Raw genomic sequence first — 18583 nt, 5'->3', positions numbered from 1 at the left:
CTTAAATATCTCCAAAACAAACAAATGAATTACTATAAAATGATGTACAGACATTTATGGTCACTAGGCTGATGTCTAATCAACAAATGCCAACAAAGTAAACACCACAGTGAACATGTTAAAAATCAAAATGCGAGTATTATCATGTTGATGATTTAGTTTGAGTGTGTAGATAACACAGAGGATGTGGATACATGGCTGCAGACTCTTTGTGCTGCTCTAATCCTTCATTATTTCAAAACCCATTCTTAATTTATTGCTTGTTTATTTCCAAACATCTGCTTCCTGTCCACAAACCATTTACAGCTAAATAGTCTATTAGAATTTATAACCAAAGGTATAAAAATTAGACACTTTGCACACATTATGTGCCTTTATTCTGACAGTCTGACCTGCTGCAAACTGAGGAGTTCCACAGTTTTCTGCCTTGCTGGTGTTTAATTTTTCCTATCCAGATTAATCCTGCTGGGAACAAATGGGAAATGTTATGGTCACAAGCCCACTTCTTTTAAAATTTGGCCACCACTGCCAGACCTGATCATGGTGCTGACTAAAAAAAATCATTTCACTAGGAACTGTTAATGTCAGCTTGGATTAGCAATTTTCATTGTCTTTACAATGGCTTTTAGTCATTCAGCTGTCAGTTATGTCCACAATAACATTGTGCAGCTTCACAACGTAGAAGCCAGGTAAATAAATACTTTGATACTTTATGGAAACATAAAAAATATACTTTCCTTCCCATCTGCAGCACAACAAAATTATTTTCTTTATTTTTAAATTTTAACTGGTATGTCCCCCATGATTCCAATTTGCTAATAGTTTGCTTCAAGTCTTAAATAAGACTGGCTCCACACAAAGACGCCCATTGATGACACACAACTGCTGCATTGCAAACCCTCACAGAAAGCAACGTCTCTAATTCAAATACCAGAATTTTTCCAAGCCAGAGAACAGATATCTGAACCATCAGGCCACAGAGGTAAGTAAATCTATTTAATGTTATACAATATAGAAAAATAAAAAGCATATAAGTTCTTTGATCATCATTTCAACATTGAGGTTGTGTTTTTTGTGCTTGATGATATAGTGTTGAGATGATGTATTAAGTAAATTTAATAGGTAATTTTATAATATCATGATGAACTGCCTTGATTGCCTTGTACTTACTCTTTTTTTTTTAGCTCAGATTTCCGTTATTTGTTGCTTAATACAGATTTATTGTTTTCACTCTGCAGCTTTAAACCTGGGAGATATTTTTCAGGCAACAAAGGCTTGTTTCACTATGAAGTTGTCTTTTGCTTTGGTTATATTAACTCTCCCGCTGATCAGGGCTCAGGTTCCCCACTGGGGACCATGTCCAGAACCAGCTGTTCAGCCTGCGTTCAACCTCAAACAGGTAACAGTAGAAAACTGCTTTGTACAGAGAATAGCTGAATAAAGCGTCATGTTGTCCAGTGATGTCCATGACGATGTGAGATATAATACGTTTCTGTTTTATGTTTAAAAAAAAAAAAGACAAAATGACTGATGTATTTTTTTTACCATGAATTACTGCTATGAAGTTTATTGATGTATAAATCAATAAATGTATTCATCAATAAATGTACATTATTTCACTCATTCAACATAGTTATGACCAGATACAGCTGTTTATTAGTAAATTGGTCCACTGAATGATAATAGAATACAACTTCATACAAGTTAATACAAGTTATAATCTTTGAAAACAATGTATGTTAAGAAATATGTCAAATGTCTTTGTATTTGCTACATTATATTGCATATATCCAATCTCTTTTTTAGGTTTGTCATTATAATTTGTTGAATTTACTACAGTATGTAAATTTATTCATACTCTCTGCTCACGGTGTTTTAAATTGTCTGTGAATTTATGTGTGGTTTTGCTCTCTTAGTTCATGGGGAGATGGTTTGAAATTGCCAGATTGCCAACCCAGTTTGAGAAAGGCCAGTGCATCGAAACCAATTTCACTTTGAAGACAGACAGCTCCATGCGAGTGGTCAGCTCTGAAATACTGTGAGTCCTATCTGCAATTTCTTTGTGCAAATGTGGAGTCAGGAGGTAATATTTGCATGGGTCCCTTTAATACAACATGAGATTTGACTGTCTGGAATAAACAGAAATGGGGAGCTGAGGAAAATCGAAGGAATTGGAGTCATAGAGGACATGAAGAATCCTGCCAAGCTGGGAATAAGTTATTCCTACGGTGAGCATGAATACGTTTACTACGCTTTTAAGAATAACTGCCATTGCTGGAGGGTGTCTTTACATTTTGTGCCTCTCATGCCTTCTGTCTTTTATATTCACCAAAGTCCTGCCCTACTCCCCTTATTGGATTCTGTCCACTGACTATGTAAACTCAGCCCTGGTGTATTCCTGCACGGATGTCCTGAGGCTCTTTCACGTAGACTTCGCCTGGATCCTGGGCCGAACACGAACCCTGCCGGAATCCACTGTTGAGAGAGCTAAAGAGATCTTCGCCAACAACAACATTGATGTGATCAGGATGATTGCCAGCAGGCAGCAGGGTTGTGACAAAACACTCTGAGAAATACAACACAAAATGCAGCTGTTGTTCATAGGAAAGGAGAAGATGATTCCATATTTGACAAGTGTTGTATGGTGATTATGACCAGGAGGTTAAAGTCAATTCATTACTCAGTTTGTGTATGTGTGGAATAGTTTTCCGAACTTTTTAAGACAATAGAAACGTTTACAGTACAAAATAACTGCATACCTATACCATACCTACACTCTGCATCATAGTATGTAGCTTGACATGTAGTTATTAATATAAATGAATACTAACCCATAGTTCACATGCCTTTTCATCCAAAACAGCATCACTGGGTGTGATATTACAAACTAATGTTCTACATATTTTAACCATTTTAGCTGTTTAGCTATTTCTTTTTGTCATAATGCAACCAGTTGCTATTTCATTGCAGTATAAAGCTGTGGTGTTATATGAGCGAGTCTGATGTTTGTATCTTGAACTGGAAAAAAAGACCCAAAATAGAATTTTAAAAAAATAGTAAAAGCTGCAGTCTGACATTTGGATTGACACAAATAGACCAAAACCACCAGATTACTGTGTTTTTAGTCTTCTATCACAGGCCTGTCAAGGGCTTAAGTAAAAGTATGGAAATATTATTGTAAAAAAGTACCAAAAGTAGAAGTGCTCATGCAGAATGAACAAATTTATTTGACCAAAAAAATTTTGTGAATTATAATTTTTGATTTTTGATTTTCATTAATACATTCCTTATTTGACTAATGTAGATGGAAAATATGGTGCTAATTTTAACTGCTTACATATACAACATTATTTGTGTGTAGATTATTTTTGTATTAATAGCAAAATATTTTAAAAAACACATTTAAAAAAACTATTAAAGGTGAAATGTATGTAAATGCTAAACTTCATAAAATGTATAAATAGGGACATCATTTTATCTGAGAACTTAATTTTTAAAACCGCAGCGGAATCTTTGAGGGCTATCTTGAGTTTCACCTCGGCTTTATTTTGACCGCGCACCTTACCAGTTTATATGTGTAACGTTAGCTGAGCATAAACCGTCCTCGATAATAGTTGATTAGACAAAATAGCTGGAGGAAATAGTTACTGTTTTTACCCACATCTGCTATAAATGATGACTCAGACCTCTGGGAGAGTGTGGGAGTTTTTCTGGGTGCGCTGGAGCTGATGTTAGACGGTTAGCACTAGATCCCAAGACTCCGGAGACGGTGGCGCGATGGCAGAGACCCTGACGTCCCGTGTTTGTGTCCGCCAGTCTCTCCAAGAAGTTAAAACTTTGATAAGAGACATTGAGGAAGCGTCTCAGTGTAAATATGTGAGTGTCTGCAATGACAAGAACTTCAACAATGCAGGTGAGTTGATGTTTTTATTAGTACTGCTCGGGTTTTAGCTAACCGGCGAAGTTTGAGACACCTAGAAAGCCGTTTAAAAACACCTGACATTGTTTTCAGGGCAGGTATAGACTCTTTTTTAAAACATATATACAACATTCAGCCTTTTATTTAAAAAGATTTTAACTCGTTTACCAAGTTTGGACTTTATTTCACAATCAAAACAAAGAGGCTGCTCAGCAGGGCCGTGTCTGGACATGAAGAAACATCACACTGGGCCCCTAAAGATTTAATTACACTTGTTACAATTGTTCCAGTTCTTCATTATTTTCAATGTAACTCAAATTAATTTAAAATTACGTCAGTTCATATTTTACGTTAAAAGGTAAACATTTGTGATTAGTGTTCCTCCATGCAGAAGCACCAGGGAGGCCTCTGATGGGGCCCACTTTAATTCAGCAGCATGACAAGGACCAAAGTCAGAAAATAATCTGCAGCCAGCAGGTTTTATGACAGACATCATTAGCCCCCAACACAGGGCCCTTCTATAGGGTCTGTAACAGTCACTCTTCTTTCTGCCTCAGGTGTTTAGTGCGGTGAGTAGCAGGTTTAGTTTTGTAGTAAGTGTAATGTGCACAGTGGACATCAGTCACTAACAGCTGTCTGATCTGATTAATCTGATAGATTTAACTTAATCTATATTCTTGCTTTTAGATGTTGCTTCCTGGCCATGGTGGCCAGCACAAAATAGCTTGTCTTGTTTGTTTTGCAAAGAATTTGGGCCTGTGACCTGTTTTACCATGAGGAAAGGTGAAAGTTTCCTGTCCTTTTAGATGATTTACACACAATTTTAGTTCAGGTATCCTTTTCATTCTCCAACAGAATGGCAGCCATCTGTGAGTAACAGAGTCTTTTTTGAGAAGAAGAATGACGGAAAGTCCCCAACCATCTCCTTCACTGGGGTGCCGTTTATTTTCATTGGGAGCATGTCGTTTGAGTGCCACCTAGGAAAAGACAGGGCAAAGAAAAAAAAGGAGAGATATGCTCAGAATATTGCAGTAAGTAATATACATGATCTACATACATAGATATCTTGATATGTCTTTGCTTCAGTTATTTTTTACAGTGAAATCTAAAGAGAGAATGTAGGTTACTTAGCAGGTATTCAGAAATGAGTGTTGCATTTTCTTTGGCTTTGAGGTAACCATCTACTTTTAAAACTCACTGCCTTCTTTGTAGTCTGGAGATAATGTGCACAAGAAACGAAGATTCTTGGCACAAGACACTAAAAAGATTGGCTGCCCTGCAGAGCTCAAGGTGACAAGGGTGGCCATGTTTCCTGAGCATAAGGTAAAGCCATGAGTTATTTTCATGTTATCAGTTATTTTATACAACAGTTCTGTGCAAATGTTTTAGGCACTAGAAAATAATGCTATGAATGGTTTTTATCTGTCCATCTTATTTGTATTCTGAAATATGCGGTAAACCAAAAAATACAAGTCTTTTGTGTGACCACTCCTAACTGGACATTTTGGGTCATTGTCCTGCTACAGGAGGAATGTAGGATGATCTGACACCTGTTGTTATTGTGTGATGACTTAGAATCTAAACATCTAAAGTGCCTAAGATCTTTGCACAGTACTGCATGTGTGATGCATCACCAGCTTCTGTAATGTAATGCATTTCTAAGCATTACATACTCAGCTCCTCTCACTCTCATATGTGATACAAACATGACAACTCAAAATCAGGTATATCTGAAGAAATGTTCCCCCATCTGTGAACACTACTTCAGATTTTAAAGGACAGCATGTGGGCAAGAAAGCATGCAGGGCAGGAGCTTAAGAGCATCATACGAGAGAACAAGCCAGTAACCTGGGAAAACACCTACTACGTGTTGGTACCACGATTGGAGGACCATGTTGGCCATCCCGTCCGAGGAGAGGTAACTGTTGTTTCTGCCCCCGTGATCCACTAGTTACTGATTTTTGCATACACATATGGACATCAAAGTGAGCCAAACATCTGCTTGTGGGAGATAAAAGCATTACGGTACATGTTATTTTTCTGCAGGTGACATGTGTTCAAGAAGCGGCTAACCCCAAGGTTGAAGAGAGAATAAAGGAGCTGTTACGAGAGGGAGTGAAAAGTGTCAGTGAAATGCGCAGGCATGTCAGAGAGTTTGTAAAGAGCAGCCTTTTCAAAGGTGAAAAGCCTCCTCCACTGACGAGGTATCGCTACTACACCTTGCACCAAAACTTGAGGAACATTATGAAAAGTGCACAAGATGCTGTCTTGCACTCGCGTAATGATCAGGAGAACCTACAGGTAAGAAGAACGAGTTTTTTCAAGTGTAGTGTGCTATGTCATGGAACAATATACAAAAGACACAGTAACTGGTCACATAGATATATGTGGGCCGATATATAGGTACATGTAAATTACAAACTATGATTTAAGTGTGATCTTGGCCCTATTTAACAGTAACTAAAACGAAACATTAAAATTAAAATAATCTTCATCAACTTTTTTTGTACCAACAGATCCTTGCACAGACATGGAGAGAGAGAGATCCTGGTGACAGTATATTCATAAGACCCCAAAATGAAGGGGAAGATTTCCTTCTGTGCTACCAGACTAAGTGGCAGCAAAGACTTTTGCACCTGTATGGACAAGAAGTCTGCCTCCTTGATGCTGCGCATAAGTTGACAAAGTCAGATTTGCCTTTGTATTTACTGTGGGCCCGCACAAACGTGTGTTACATTGTTGTGGCAGTTTTCATTGTACGGCATGAGACCGAGGAGGCAGTGTCAGACGCCCTACATATCCTGAAGGCCTGGAATGATGGATGGTCTCCAGGCCACTTCATTGTGGATTTCAACATGGCAGAAATTAATGCTGTGGAGAGCGTGTTCACAGGTCAGAATCAGCTTGTCTGCTTCCCTTCCATGCTCATAAAAGATTACATTGGGTCATTCCATAGGTTTATACAGAGACATCTACATTTAGGTAGCACCTGTGAGATACAATAAGTAGGGGAAGCCAAAGGTCAAGATCAGAAGTTATGTCACACATGTCACTGTTGTTCTGATTTTTTTTTTTTTTTAACACCTCTTAAATTGTCTGCAATAGACTGCAGAGCTATCCTGTGTGACTACCACCTAGAGAAGATGTGGGATGAGTGGATAAGAAATGTGGACAATGGGGTGCTGGACCAAGATGAGACACTATCCTCCCTGCGAAGAATCGCTGCAGCTGACACTCTTCAGGAATGTGAACAGCTAATCCAGAAGTTTGAGGAAAACAAAGAATGGACCAAGAATCCCCTGCTCCAGACATGGTTTCAGAAAACATGGCTCCCTGAAAAGGAGGTAAGAAGCCATTCGATGTTCATAGATCAGCCCATATCTGCATATGTACCTAACTAATTAGCTAACACTATTGCACATGTAGTTCATTACAAAATGTGAATTGTAATTACAAATGTTAAAAAAATCTGCTCTAGTTATATAATAAGTAATAAAATAGTATTGATGATGGAATCAACTTCAGTGTTTCCTGTTTTTAAATGTGAGGGTGGGAGAATCAATGTTTTATAACAGCACTTTTACTTATAGAGATGGATCAATGCCTTTCGTGAGGAGGCGGTGCAAAACATCCTCATAATCATTAATGGAGTTGAGCGGCTGAATGAGACTTTCAAATACAGACATCTGCAGAACTGCAAAACCAGCACCTTGAGTGAAATGATGACTGTTATCGTCAATGATTTCATCCCTCAGTGGCAAAAGAAGTAAGTTTGAATTATTATTAGGGACTGGAAAATGATATTTTTAGCTTTTATTATCTTTTTCCCTTTTAATAATAACAATAAACTAAAAAAAATAGTTGAAAGAAATTTATTCTGTAAAAGAGAAACCTAAAATGAGAAACTGTCTAAACTCCAGTCTCATTACAATAGCTGATGAAATGAGACTACACATTAAATACCACAAGACCAAGCAATACATTTTGTGTCAGGTTTGCACTGTATTACAATGAATTTTGATATTCATTATTAGTATGCTGCTAAGCTCTAACATGAGCCACTTATACACTTGACTTAAAAGATGCTTATATTATTTCTCAGGTACACGCAGCTGAACATCCAGTATTCCTCTGGCTGTACGTTCAGTGAGAATATACCTGCCTTCCTTCACAACCGACCATGTGACATGGTGATGCACATTGTAGACCGCATGGCAGCAGATCTAGGTGCTGTATATGTCACAGAACTGTCTAATAGAACATTCAAAGTGACAAGTGAGTCAGATGGAGAAAGTTATGTGGTCACACTAGGGTCTAGCTCGACGTTACCATCATGCAGTTGTGAAGATTGGAAAAGAAACAGACTTCCATGCAAACACTTTTGTGCAGGCTTCAGAGAAGGGTGGACATGGGATGATCTCTGCTCACAGTACAGGAACAACCCACTGTTCACCCTTGATCCTGTCTGCTTCAGCTCAAACCCTTCAGCTTCCCAGTCTGCTGAAGAACCCCTGGAACATCAGGACCATGAAGCTGAGATTCAGGAGAATGATGGAAAAGACACACATGTTGAAGACCAGGGCAATGAAATGTTACTTCATGATTATGCAACACTTCTAAACGAACTTCCATCAAGAACAAGAACAAATAAAAAAATCAACACAGCCAGAAGACGATGCATTGAACGTCTGAAGGCCATAAGTGACTCCATTTTATCTGTGGACAATGAGGATTTCTTACAAAGTCTGGAAATTACATTGGAGGATGTGGCAATGGAGTTAAAGGACTATATTCCACATGATAAAAGAATGGCACTAAACAACTTCACAAAAAATAGAAAACGGAAAAGTACAGTAGTCATCCATAACACTGTTCCACCACCAAAGAGGGCATATGGGCAACCAAAACACCCATGCACAAACACTGTTGGAGAATCAACCGAAATCATGAGAAAAATCCCAGTACATGTTATAAACCCACTGGCTACAAACAGCCTGTCTGGAGACCAGTCAGACACAACACACCTGCAAGAAACACCTGAGAGGCCAGTGACAGAAGCTTGGTGTACAATCGGAGGGGCAGTTCTAACCTTGGCTGATGAGCATGAGCTACTGTCTGGGCAACGGCTGAATGACAAGTTCATAAATGCCAGCCAGAGTCTCCTGAGAGAGGAGTTTCCTTTTGTGGAAGGACTTAATGACACCATTCTGCTTTCTGCAGGCGCAGTACAGGTGTCTGCTGCAACAGAAGCCATCCAGATCCATCATATGGACCAGCATTGGTTGGTGTCAAGTTCATTCAGAGGTCAAGTCCAGCTGTATGATTCTCTCTTGCCAAAAAGCTGTGTTCCTTTGACCCTGAGGCAACAGCTGGTTACAGTCTATAGGAAATACTGTAGGGGACAAGATGGAATCATTGATGTGCAAATAAAATGTACACAGCGGCAGCAACGGGCAATGGACAGTGGACTCTTTGCTATTGCAAATGCAGTCTCTCTGGCGTCAGGTTTTGATCCTGCTGATATCCAGTACAATCAGAATCTGATGAGGGTGCATCTGCATGCCTGCCTGACAAAAGGGAAGCTCAAAATGTTCCCACACACTCGTAGAAGATCGAGGTGGACAATAGCGGAGCGACGTGCAATACTAAGCAAGTATTGCATATGCTACCTGTACAAGGAAAAAGCTTCCATGGTCCAGTGTGACAAGTGCCAAGGCTGGTACCACTCTAGCTGTGTGAACATATCTGCAAGTATAGCTGAACAAATGCTGACAGATGGGTACTGCTGCACTCAGTGTGCCACTGAATTGGTATCAGCATATGCAGGGTCTGTTGATATTGTTTAGAAACTGGTTTATCACATCCTGTTTTAGGTGTGAAAGCTAAAATATGTTCCTTTAGTGGAATGTGAGCACAATATTTTCTTTCATCAAAGTGGAAAAAAAATATTTGTACATTATACTACTTCACGTTAGACTGTACTAAAAGTCAATATAAAGTTGGTTATGTTGTCACATGCTTATGTTTATTTCATTTTTACCAGAATAAAGATATTGCAAGTTTACATTGTGAGTTTATTTGTTTTTGTAAAGTAGTAAGTTAGTGCCTTAAACATGCGTAAGTATAATGTACTTAGTTTGTCTCCACCTCTGGTTTTATTTAGATTATTACGAAACCTGCTGCGGAACATTTGTCGCCTGATCGGAGTTTCACATCGGCTATATATTCACATGGCGCCTCAGTAGCCTAAAGCTGTGGTGTAGTTTGACTAGCTCAGGTTTGGACGAAAGTCTGACTCAAAAAATTGCGTTTTTGTTCATCTATGCCACTGAAGGATCAGTCCAACTCAACCGCCATGAAGCCAGCCGTGGACGAGATGTTTCCTGAAGGCGCCGGGCCGTACGTCGATTTGGATGAGGTTTGTTTGTGAACTAGTTTAATTCATTAGCTTAGCAACGTAAAATCCCACTGAACTGAGCTAAGTTAGATGTTAGAAGCATCTCTTTGCCTTTGTCTCAACCCTCTTTATAGCCCAGTACATTCATAGTTTACTACATGTTTAGCATTAACTACTGTTCGGTTAATAACTAAGATTGTTTAGCGTTTGTTAGCATTGACTAGCATGCAAGCTAATGTTAGCCTTGCATTTAGCATTGATTGGAGTTATCGACGAAACTAGTATATAAATCTCCACTGAACTGGGGAAAGTATCTAAAAGTAGTTCTCAAGAAGTAAAGCTAGTACTTCGTCTAGAGTACAAAAGTCTCTACAGAAACAAGTGTCCTCGTAACACCCTCATGTGCAGTAGTTACTTTAAGTTACTGCCTTTAAGGGCACCTGTATACTTTTGAGTGTGGTTCATTGCTTGTTTTCTATTATATTGGGCAAGTAAATCATTGAGATATACAAAACCATGTCTGTTATCTGAAAAAACTTATATAATGCTTGAATGTTCCTGAACTTTGGTCATTTCAATGTAGAGATCAGGTGTGAGCTGATCACATCCAGGTGTTTCCACCTACATGGGGACTATAAGATTAAACAGGTGGTGAAATCAGTCTCTAATATTAGAGAAAGTGTCATGAGTACAGAAAGCAGGGAGAAGAGGAGTTCATGATATAGTATTAAACTTCTAGCATTAAAACTACAGACTCGCTGTGCTCTGATCAGAGTCAGCGTGGTTTGACAGTTGCTGAAGAAAAAACAAATCGCAAGATGTTGTCATCTAGGACTGCTGATTTAGCTTCAACCATTATTATGCTAAGAGCACATCCCAACCAGCATAAGGAATTTTAAATGGGATTTAAAATAAGTGAGTCAGTAAGATGCTGGCTGACTTTGAGTTCAACTTGTGCAACTAAGCTGCATGTTTGTTCCCTGGCAGGCTGGGGGAAGCACAGGACTGCTGATGGACCTGGCTGCCAATGAAAAGGCAGTTCATGCAGACTTCTTCAACGGTAAAGATTCCCTCATATGCATAAAACTTGTCATGCACTGCCTGTACTCCAAGTAATCTGTTGTCAAGCTTGTAGAGACTTACCCAGGAAGACATAAAGCTATGGTTTGTGCTAAAGTGGTTTCTTCAATCTAGAAATTTAGGGGTGTAAATGTTTTTATAAATGAGAGTTTTAGATTTTTAATAATCTTGCAAAGACTTCTAAAACCAAGTTTTTATTTTTGTCATTGGTTAGGGAGCGTAGACAGATCAACCTTTATCAATTTGCATTTAAATTTAAATAACATAAGTGCTGAAAGTGAAAGGATTTGAGTTCTTTTGGGCCAGTCTAGATTTTTGGTGAAACTCCCACAGAATTTCAATAGGATATGCAAATGCAAATCAACATAAAGGAGCTGTATCTCGGACTTTAGTATTGATTTTCTGAAGAGTGTCAATTAATCTTTGTCACTAGACATCATCTTGTTAACAGTTAATAGCTGTAGCAACTCTCTTAAAGCATTATCCAAGTAAAAGTATTGGTGGAAATTATATTGTTTTTCCAGTAATTTTAAGAGAGCTGAGGAGGAGTCTGTAGTCTCCAAATAGGAAATGTCAGTCAGAGCACACTGAATCTATTAGCATGAGATGTTTTTTTTTCCCCTCCACCTCTGGGCACCGGAGTGCCACTGGTTCCACAGCTGGAAATCTCTTTAGTGGTCCCAAAACATTTCTTGTACCCAAACTCCTCTTTTACAAACCTTTGTAGCATGATCACTGCCCTGAGGTGCTGCTACATCAAACGGATGTAACTTCTCAACATGTGTGACACACATTCCTCTCAGACTGGACTGCAGGAGGTCTGTGGGTGAGGCTCATTTAGGCTGGCTTGTGTTCCCCTTTGGCATAGGTGTGTTCCCTCTAACTGTCTCTGGGGTTAGTGATAGCAATTCCCAGTCCCAGGCATGCATTTATAATATGATTTTAAAATTTTCATTGTATGTATGTTGTAATTGTTTGGGTTTAGTCTATTCATCATCTGTATTCTGCTGGAGCCTATTCCAGCTTTTTTTTCAGATGAAAGGCAGGGGTACGCCCTGGACAGGTCACCAGTCCATCGCAGGGTCATATATTGACAAACAACACACACACCTATGGGCAATTTATAATCACCAAGTAACCTGACATTCATGTTTCTGGACTGTGGGAGGGAGCACAGGGAGAACATGCAAACTCCACACAGAAAGGTGCCTGCCAGGTTTTGAACCAGGAACTTGTATTTATTAGTCTGGTTCCAACACCCAGGCAAGGTTTAAAGTTTTTGGAATCAATATGGATTGGCAGTGTACCAAAATCCCAGATGAACTGTTTGTATGCATAGATAAATAACCCTGTCCACACACATATAAATAGTTGCAGAAAACATAGTACAGCAATTAAAAGTATCTCCTCCTATGGGTGGGTAATGGATGGTATAATGTTCATTGTAAAATCAAACCTCATTTCCCTCTTAACTGGACTTTACTGGATGGTCAAATGTATTTATGCAGCACATTTAAAAACAACAGATGTTTACCAAAGTGCTTTACAGATGAGAAACATAAACATTTCAAACTTAAAACCAACACTTCACTGTGTGCCTTTTATTAGCATGCATATTCATACTGCTGACCCTTGACCTCACAAACTGTCAGCAGGAAGGAGGCCATCTTATCTGCAAGTGGGTTTCCAGATCGTCTTACTTTTATCACCTTGCAGCCCTTAGACCCACCAGCCTTTAAGACCACTTTATGAGGAAATGCCTGGCTTTCACAACCATTTGAAATACAGCCATAGTTTAATTATCCAGCTGTTGTATAGCTTCAGTTTAACTGTGTTGTTGATTTCTTTGCACAGATTTTGAGGATCTGTTTGATGATGATGACATCCAGTGACGGAGACTAACAGGCCCTCAAAGCGGTGATGGATGATACTTGCACTCCCCACCCTTTTTCTTACATATTTTTTTTTAAACCTGCCATTTACTGTGTAATGACATATAATTTACTTTCATGGTTGTCCTAGTTTCAGGTTTTCTGAAACATCCTTAAAAAGTTGCTACCAGCTCCAGATGTTGTAAATTCTTAAGATCCCAGAGATTCCTTCATACATGTTAAAATTATGAGTTTGTATCGTGCTCATGTGTGGATTGCAGGTTTATGTGTCCAGGAGAACACCTGTTCTGGGCGAAATTATACATATGGTGGGCAGAGGGTCCATATGCTGTCGCCCTGAAGCAGCTGCAGATGGTATATGATAAATTATGGTTCGTTAGCTATTTGTATTGCAGTGTGTCATGCACGCTGTATTTAATTTTATATCTGCAGGATCACCTGTTGCGTCATGAATTTGCACGTGTGTACAGTAGTTCTGCAGCCAGACTTGTATTTTTGGAAGTGTATTTGACACTTGTCAGAAATTAATAAACAGCACTTTGCTTTGAGAAGCAGAAAGTGTGCATGTGGATTTTCTTGATTCACTTGTTAATAAGGGAGGACTTTGCTTTTCTCGATCCTCAAAGATGCGTTGCATAAGAATTCTTATGAATTGCAAGTGTCAGCAATGCTAAGATGTTTTCATGATTTAATTATGAATTACGATTTAATTTTAATGCTTGTAGAACTACATGTTCAAACTTAAGGTGGTGCAAAAGAAGGGACCTGTCTATTCTCAGGTCATGAGAATAGATGGGTAACTTCAATAGGTAAAGGACAAAATGAGTCAAGCATTTTCTGATCTAACGGCAGTTTAGTGGTATTGCAAAATATTACTGAAAACACCCAACTATATTTATGGAGTTTTACCTCGATCGTTTCGCATGACCATCATCAAATTTTTGTAAACACTTCCCTTTGTCTTAAGAGATTGGAAACTGATTATTCTTGGGTTGTGGACTGTTGGGTTCTTTAAACTTTGGAGTTCAACATGTTTTAATGGCCATTTCTCACTACTTACTGACATGTTACAGACAAAACAACTAATTAACCAAGTGAATAATTTTTAGTGGTGGTCCTAATTGCAATCTGCAGAGATGTGACAGTGTTTTCTGAACTGCTGGTTGAAGATCAAGAATGGACTTGATCCTCATATATTCTGTCATTTTGTAAAATTATGTGATATTTAATTCTTCCACCATAGCAATATCTTGAAACTACAGGTTGTGTCCACAGTTTTTTGTAGAAATAGTGCAAATTCTAAAAGCTAAACTGATGAAACTAAAGCCTGATGCTTTAGGAAGGCAGTGGTTGTGATGCAGCCAATAATAAATAAAGCAAGATGTGGTTACTTTTACAGAACAGAAACTAATACATACCTTTTATATGAGAGACCCAGCAGAGGTTTCACAATGTACTCTAAAGTGCAGTGTACTGTGGCCATCTGTAGTTTCAGCATCTTACATACTGCTGTTTGTTTGCAGACTACATTACCACAGTCAACCAAGTACTGCTTCAAAAAATATTTTCTACAAAGCAGGTGACAGACTGTCTTCACTGTGATATATATTATATTTTTAATATCAGTGTCAGTATGGTAACGTGTACATTTGATAATTTCTGAAACCCTAGTATTTACTCTGTAGTGAGATTCCTTCAATATCAGCACCAATGAAAATGCTGATCTGGAGGTCAATAATACTTCCAGTTTTGGGCAACAGCATATTCTCATTTTATTACTATTCAGCATAAGTTGGAGACTGATATGAGACTTCTGAAGAGCATAAAATGCAAACTGCAGGGTTTTAACAGTTCGCTGTACAGATTCAGCAATACTGAAAACTGTGTTGTCAGCACAGAAACGTCCAACAGTTATGTACAAGACAATGGTATTAATTACAATCGAAAACTCTTAAGCTGCAGCACTCACTAAGTTCTGTCTGATTGGGGTTTTGCAGCATGAAATAGACTCAGGCAATGTGGCCAATTTACAGAAATGTGTCTAATAGCAGTAAATTATCAGCTTAAACAGGCTTTAGAAAGTCATAATTAGCTTGTATAGACAAGACACAATGTAACTTCTGCAAAGGAACAGAGATAATAGTATCTGATTAAATGCTAATTATGGGACACTTTAAGCAAATTATTTATTAAATATCCAAAATTCGAAGTATGCAGGACAATGTAGTGTTCAGACAAAATTGGGTTATAATTTATATCACATTAATGAGAATAAGAGTCTGCAGCCACTCTAGCAGCTCTGTGAGGCTGTATGTAGGCACAGCTGTGCTTGGAGCTAAATAGCAGGAGCATATCAAAGTCACTGGGCATCAACCTCTTGTCAAAATTAATGTTATGACTAAATTTTATGGCTATCAATCTAAAAGTAATTGATTTAGTGACTGACATCCCTAACCACAGAAACATGATGCTGGTGTGGCTAAAAATGGCCCAACAGAGAAACTTTGTGACAGTCACATTCGTGAAAATAAGCGTTTTGCTCGAAGGTGCAAACCACAGATTTAGTGTCAGTCACTGCAATCACTGACGATATCAGGTAAATGCGAAATGTTTGAGATTCTTTAACCATGTACACAAACTCTATCTGATGTAAGCATTGATAGCTCTGAAACAGAACATGCACTTCAGTGTGAATAACTGAGCTGCTGTCACAACATCTATTATTTTGGCTTTCTTTCTGTCACTGCAAGAACTAATGAATTATGTTTAGAAGTCAACCCTGCCTTCCACCTCTAACTGACAATACACCTTTTAATAATTAATAATCACAGTGATTTGCTGCTGATTTATTTGTATGCAACTTGAACCACAATAAAAGTTCTTACATAAAAACATTTGACAGGCGTCGTCCTTTAACAAGGGCCTGTGTTTTTATTGTTTTTCTCTAGTGTAGCATGAGATGCTTTATGGGATTTCTTAATATAAACTGCTGTTAAGCTGCTCTGAATTTTCTATGCACAGAAGGAGACAGATATCTCTCCTGACGGCTGTTCTGTTTTAAACGGCAGAAGACAACCATTTGTCTTTCTCTGTGACAGCCCCAGTTATACTGAAATGTGTAAATTGCAGTGATCATAGCCAAGTCTGAGTCGTCATCATTAATATAAGAGATGCACTGCTTGGGGACAAACTGTATGGCTGCAAAAGAGCAGCATTTAGGAACTGAGCGACAGATAATGCTTACGGCAGAATAAATAGAATTAGTTCCGTTTGTTAATTTAACAGACAGCAGGAATCAAGAAGTGGTGATATATGAGATTATGCTGCTCTGTCTTCCATACTCTTACACTAAGTCGGCTACATTACCTGAACATGGGTCTTGATTGAAAAGTCTGTGAAAACTATTTAGCAAGTGGACATAAAGGTCTAAAAGGTCAAGTTAGATGACAACAATAATGATTAACAGTAACAAACTGTAATGGACAAATAATGAAATAGCTTTAAGTAATAAATGAATGATAGAAATAGGTAGGTAGGTATCAGTGGTTAAAACAGATAGCTATAAGCAATTAAGGGTTGAAACAGTTAAAAGATGTTAATTAGTTGAAATAATGTTAGCTAGAAGTTCTAGATGGATAAATGGTTGAAATAAAGGGTTGACAGGTGGTTCAAATAACTAAGAGTTATGAATTATGAATTTTTATAAAAGGCTGACATAGCTAAGAGTTATTGGTAAATGGTGGAAATAAAAACAGGTAATTTATGAATAGTTTAAATATTTAGCTGAGGGTTATGAATTCTTGAATCTGTGAGCTAAAAGTCATTGACCAGTGGCTGGAAAATTATATATATGAAATCTTTTTTTTACTTTGAGCTTGGGTCTCCTACAGGATCTTAGCCTGGTCATTCACATACACCTTTGGGGCTGTTTCCAATTTTGACTTTGAGACATCTAGGTCATACTGGGCACAGACTGGGAGTCCTGCTTGGTGTGGTAGACCTCAGCCTCAGCCTCAGCCTGTATATGATGTATACAGTGTACTCAGAGCTTGTTCCTCTGCTGCCACGACTAGTGCCTCTGTACTGTCTTTCAGTCCAGGGTTGTCTAGCCACTGGTAGGATTTTTCAGTATCAGCCACTTCTTCTGTCTGCTGGTGGTACATCAGGTTTCTGCTGCCTAAGCACATTATTGCTTGGGGCCATTTTCCTGATGTAGTCATGGATTTTTTGCTGTATATGCACTGTAAGACACAAATATACACAATGTATACAAATATCTAAATACAATCTATCTGTCTGTCTGTCTGTCTGTCTGTCTGTATATGGATACATCTATCTATAGCTATACACTGTGTAAAGTGTGTGTGTCGGTCTTTACCTGCCTGTTATGCTTTTTGCCTTTTATTGCTAATGCTTTCTAGTTTCCATAGCTCCTGTATTGTTCATTGACACTGGAAATTCTAAGCACCAGACAACCAATAGTGCTGGCATGCTAGTCCAAATGATCGTACTTTCTACAGCAGCAGCAGTCCATTCATTAGTGGCTTTCCGTATGCGGTCTGGTTTAGGGACCAGGAAAGAATGCTTGCTTACTTATCAACATTTGCGTTTTTGAAACTAAGTTTATTTTTTATTTAAGGCTGATTTGTCTGGCCAATGTGAAAAAGCATTCATTCCTATTTTAAATATATGTATAACGGCACTACCAGACTGCTGCAGACTTAGGAAGTGAGCCTTTAGACGCAAGCAGGCTGCCTGAATGTTGTGTGCATCATTAAAAGTCATGTTCCTCTCATCCTGCACAATATGGCTCACACATCTGTCAATATATTGATGCAACACAATAGTAACTTTAGAAGTACTTTTTATTCTCTGCAGCCAATTACTACAGTGGATGTTCTTAGGGAGATGAAGAATAAGAATAAAACACCAATGATTGATTTCTTTAGGTTCTTGTGTCTCGTAGGGAATGTTATTGTTATTTACTGCTACCTATTTATCCATAGATTCTGTTTTATGCATCTTCCTTTCTCATGCATCATCAGGAAAGTACCATGAATATCAGGACTAGCTCTTGCTCTACTTTTTCCACTGAAAGTTTTATCGCTACCACCTCTGCAAGAGCCACAGGCGGTTCTTTATAAATCTGTGCTCCTATAACAGAGGCCTCAAGCTGTGTGGATTTAACAGCTTACAGATTTTAAGGTTACATCCACTGAGCCATTTATGTACATTTCAAATCTGAAAATCTACTAGTGGTTTAGATACAATGTCCTCTCGCATGATGATGCCGAA

General features: G+C 38.4%; 3 protein-coding genes across 5 annotated transcripts; all 3 read left to right on the top strand.

Moving 5' to 3' along the window:
• The first annotated feature begins 723 nt into the window (after nt 1–723).
• On the top strand, nt 724–3006 carry LOC113134665 (apolipoprotein D-like). The gene is made up of 5 exons (XM_026314137.1): nt 724–982; nt 1239–1399; nt 1917–2038; nt 2143–2228; nt 2335–3006. The coding sequence occupies exons 2-5, from the start codon at nt 1286–1288 to the stop codon at nt 2568–2570; spliced, it is 558 nt and encodes a 185-aa protein (XP_026169922.1). The 5' UTR covers nt 724–982; nt 1239–1285; the 3' UTR covers nt 2571–3006.
• Nucleotides 3007–3594: 588 nt separating this feature from the next.
• Nucleotides 3595–9983, top strand: LOC113134972 (uncharacterized). 3 transcript variants are annotated; one of them, XM_026314597.1, is made up of 10 exons: nt 3595–3655; nt 3770–3913; nt 4775–4950; nt 5132–5242; nt 5688–5837; nt 5966–6220; nt 6436–6811; nt 7025–7263; nt 7510–7685; nt 8022–9983. In XM_026314597.1, the coding sequence occupies exons 2-10, from the start codon at nt 3778–3780 to the stop codon at nt 9763–9765; spliced, it is 3363 nt and encodes a 1120-aa protein (XP_026170382.1). In that variant the 5' UTR covers nt 3595–3655; nt 3770–3777; the 3' UTR covers nt 9766–9983. The 3 variants fall into 3 exon arrangements, with proteins under 3 accessions (XP_026170382.1, XP_026170383.1, XP_026170384.1); XM_026314598.1 differs by lacking the exon at nt 3595–3655 and having other exon boundaries at nt 3776–3913; nt 4311–4950; XM_026314599.1 differs by lacking the exons at nt 3595–3655; nt 3770–3913 and having other exon boundaries at nt 4940–4950; nt 5644–5837.
• A 149-nt stretch (nt 9984–10132) lies between these two features.
• On the top strand, nt 10133–13839 carry cops9 (COP9 signalosome subunit 9). The gene is made up of 3 exons (XM_026314494.1): nt 10133–10337; nt 11304–11376; nt 13251–13839. The coding sequence occupies exons 1-3, from the start codon at nt 10242–10244 to the stop codon at nt 13286–13288; spliced, it is 207 nt and encodes a 68-aa protein (XP_026170279.1). The 5' UTR covers nt 10133–10241; the 3' UTR covers nt 13289–13839.
• The last annotated feature ends 4744 nt before the right edge of the window (nt 13840–18583 follow it).

This window comes from Mastacembelus armatus, chromosome 17 (genome assembly GCF_900324485.2).
Source record: "Mastacembelus armatus chromosome 17, fMasArm1.2, whole genome shotgun sequence".
NCBI lineage: Eukaryota > Metazoa > Chordata > Actinopteri > Synbranchiformes > Mastacembelidae > Mastacembelus > Mastacembelus armatus.
This window is presented reverse-complemented; position numbering and strand designations above follow the sequence as displayed.

Bases quoted from the DNA above. Each gene is read 5' to 3' on its own strand.
- LOC113134972 (XM_026314597.1), top strand. From the start codon at position 3,778: ATGGCAGAGACCCTGACGTCCCGTGTTTGTGTCCGCCAGTCTCTCCAA. The intron at 4,951-5,131 runs GTAAGTAATATA...CCTTCTTTGTAG, and splicing joins GATATGCTCAGAATATTGCA to TCTGGAGATAATGTGCACAA. The intron at 6,812-7,024 runs GTCAGAATCAGC...TGTCTGCAATAG, and splicing joins TGTGGAGAGCGTGTTCACAG to ACTGCAGAGCTATCCTGTGT.
- cops9 (XM_026314494.1), top strand. From the start codon at position 10,242: ATGCCACTGAAGGATCAGTCCAACTCAACCGCCATGAAGCCAGCCGTG. The intron at 10,338-11,303 runs GTTTGTTTGTGA...GTTCCCTGGCAG, and splicing joins CGTACGTCGATTTGGATGAG to GCTGGGGGAAGCACAGGACT. The intron at 11,377-13,250 runs GTAAAGATTCCC...TTCTTTGCACAG, and splicing joins TCATGCAGACTTCTTCAACG to ATTTTGAGGATCTGTTTGAT.
- LOC113134665 (XM_026314137.1), top strand. From the start codon at position 1,286: ATGAAGTTGTCTTTTGCTTTGGTTATATTAACTCTCCCGCTGATCAGG. The intron at 1,400-1,916 runs GTAACAGTAGAA...TTGCTCTCTTAG, and splicing joins CTGCGTTCAACCTCAAACAG to TTCATGGGGAGATGGTTTGA. The intron at 2,229-2,334 runs GTGAGCATGAAT...TATTCACCAAAG, and splicing joins GGGAATAAGTTATTCCTACG to TCCTGCCCTACTCCCCTTAT.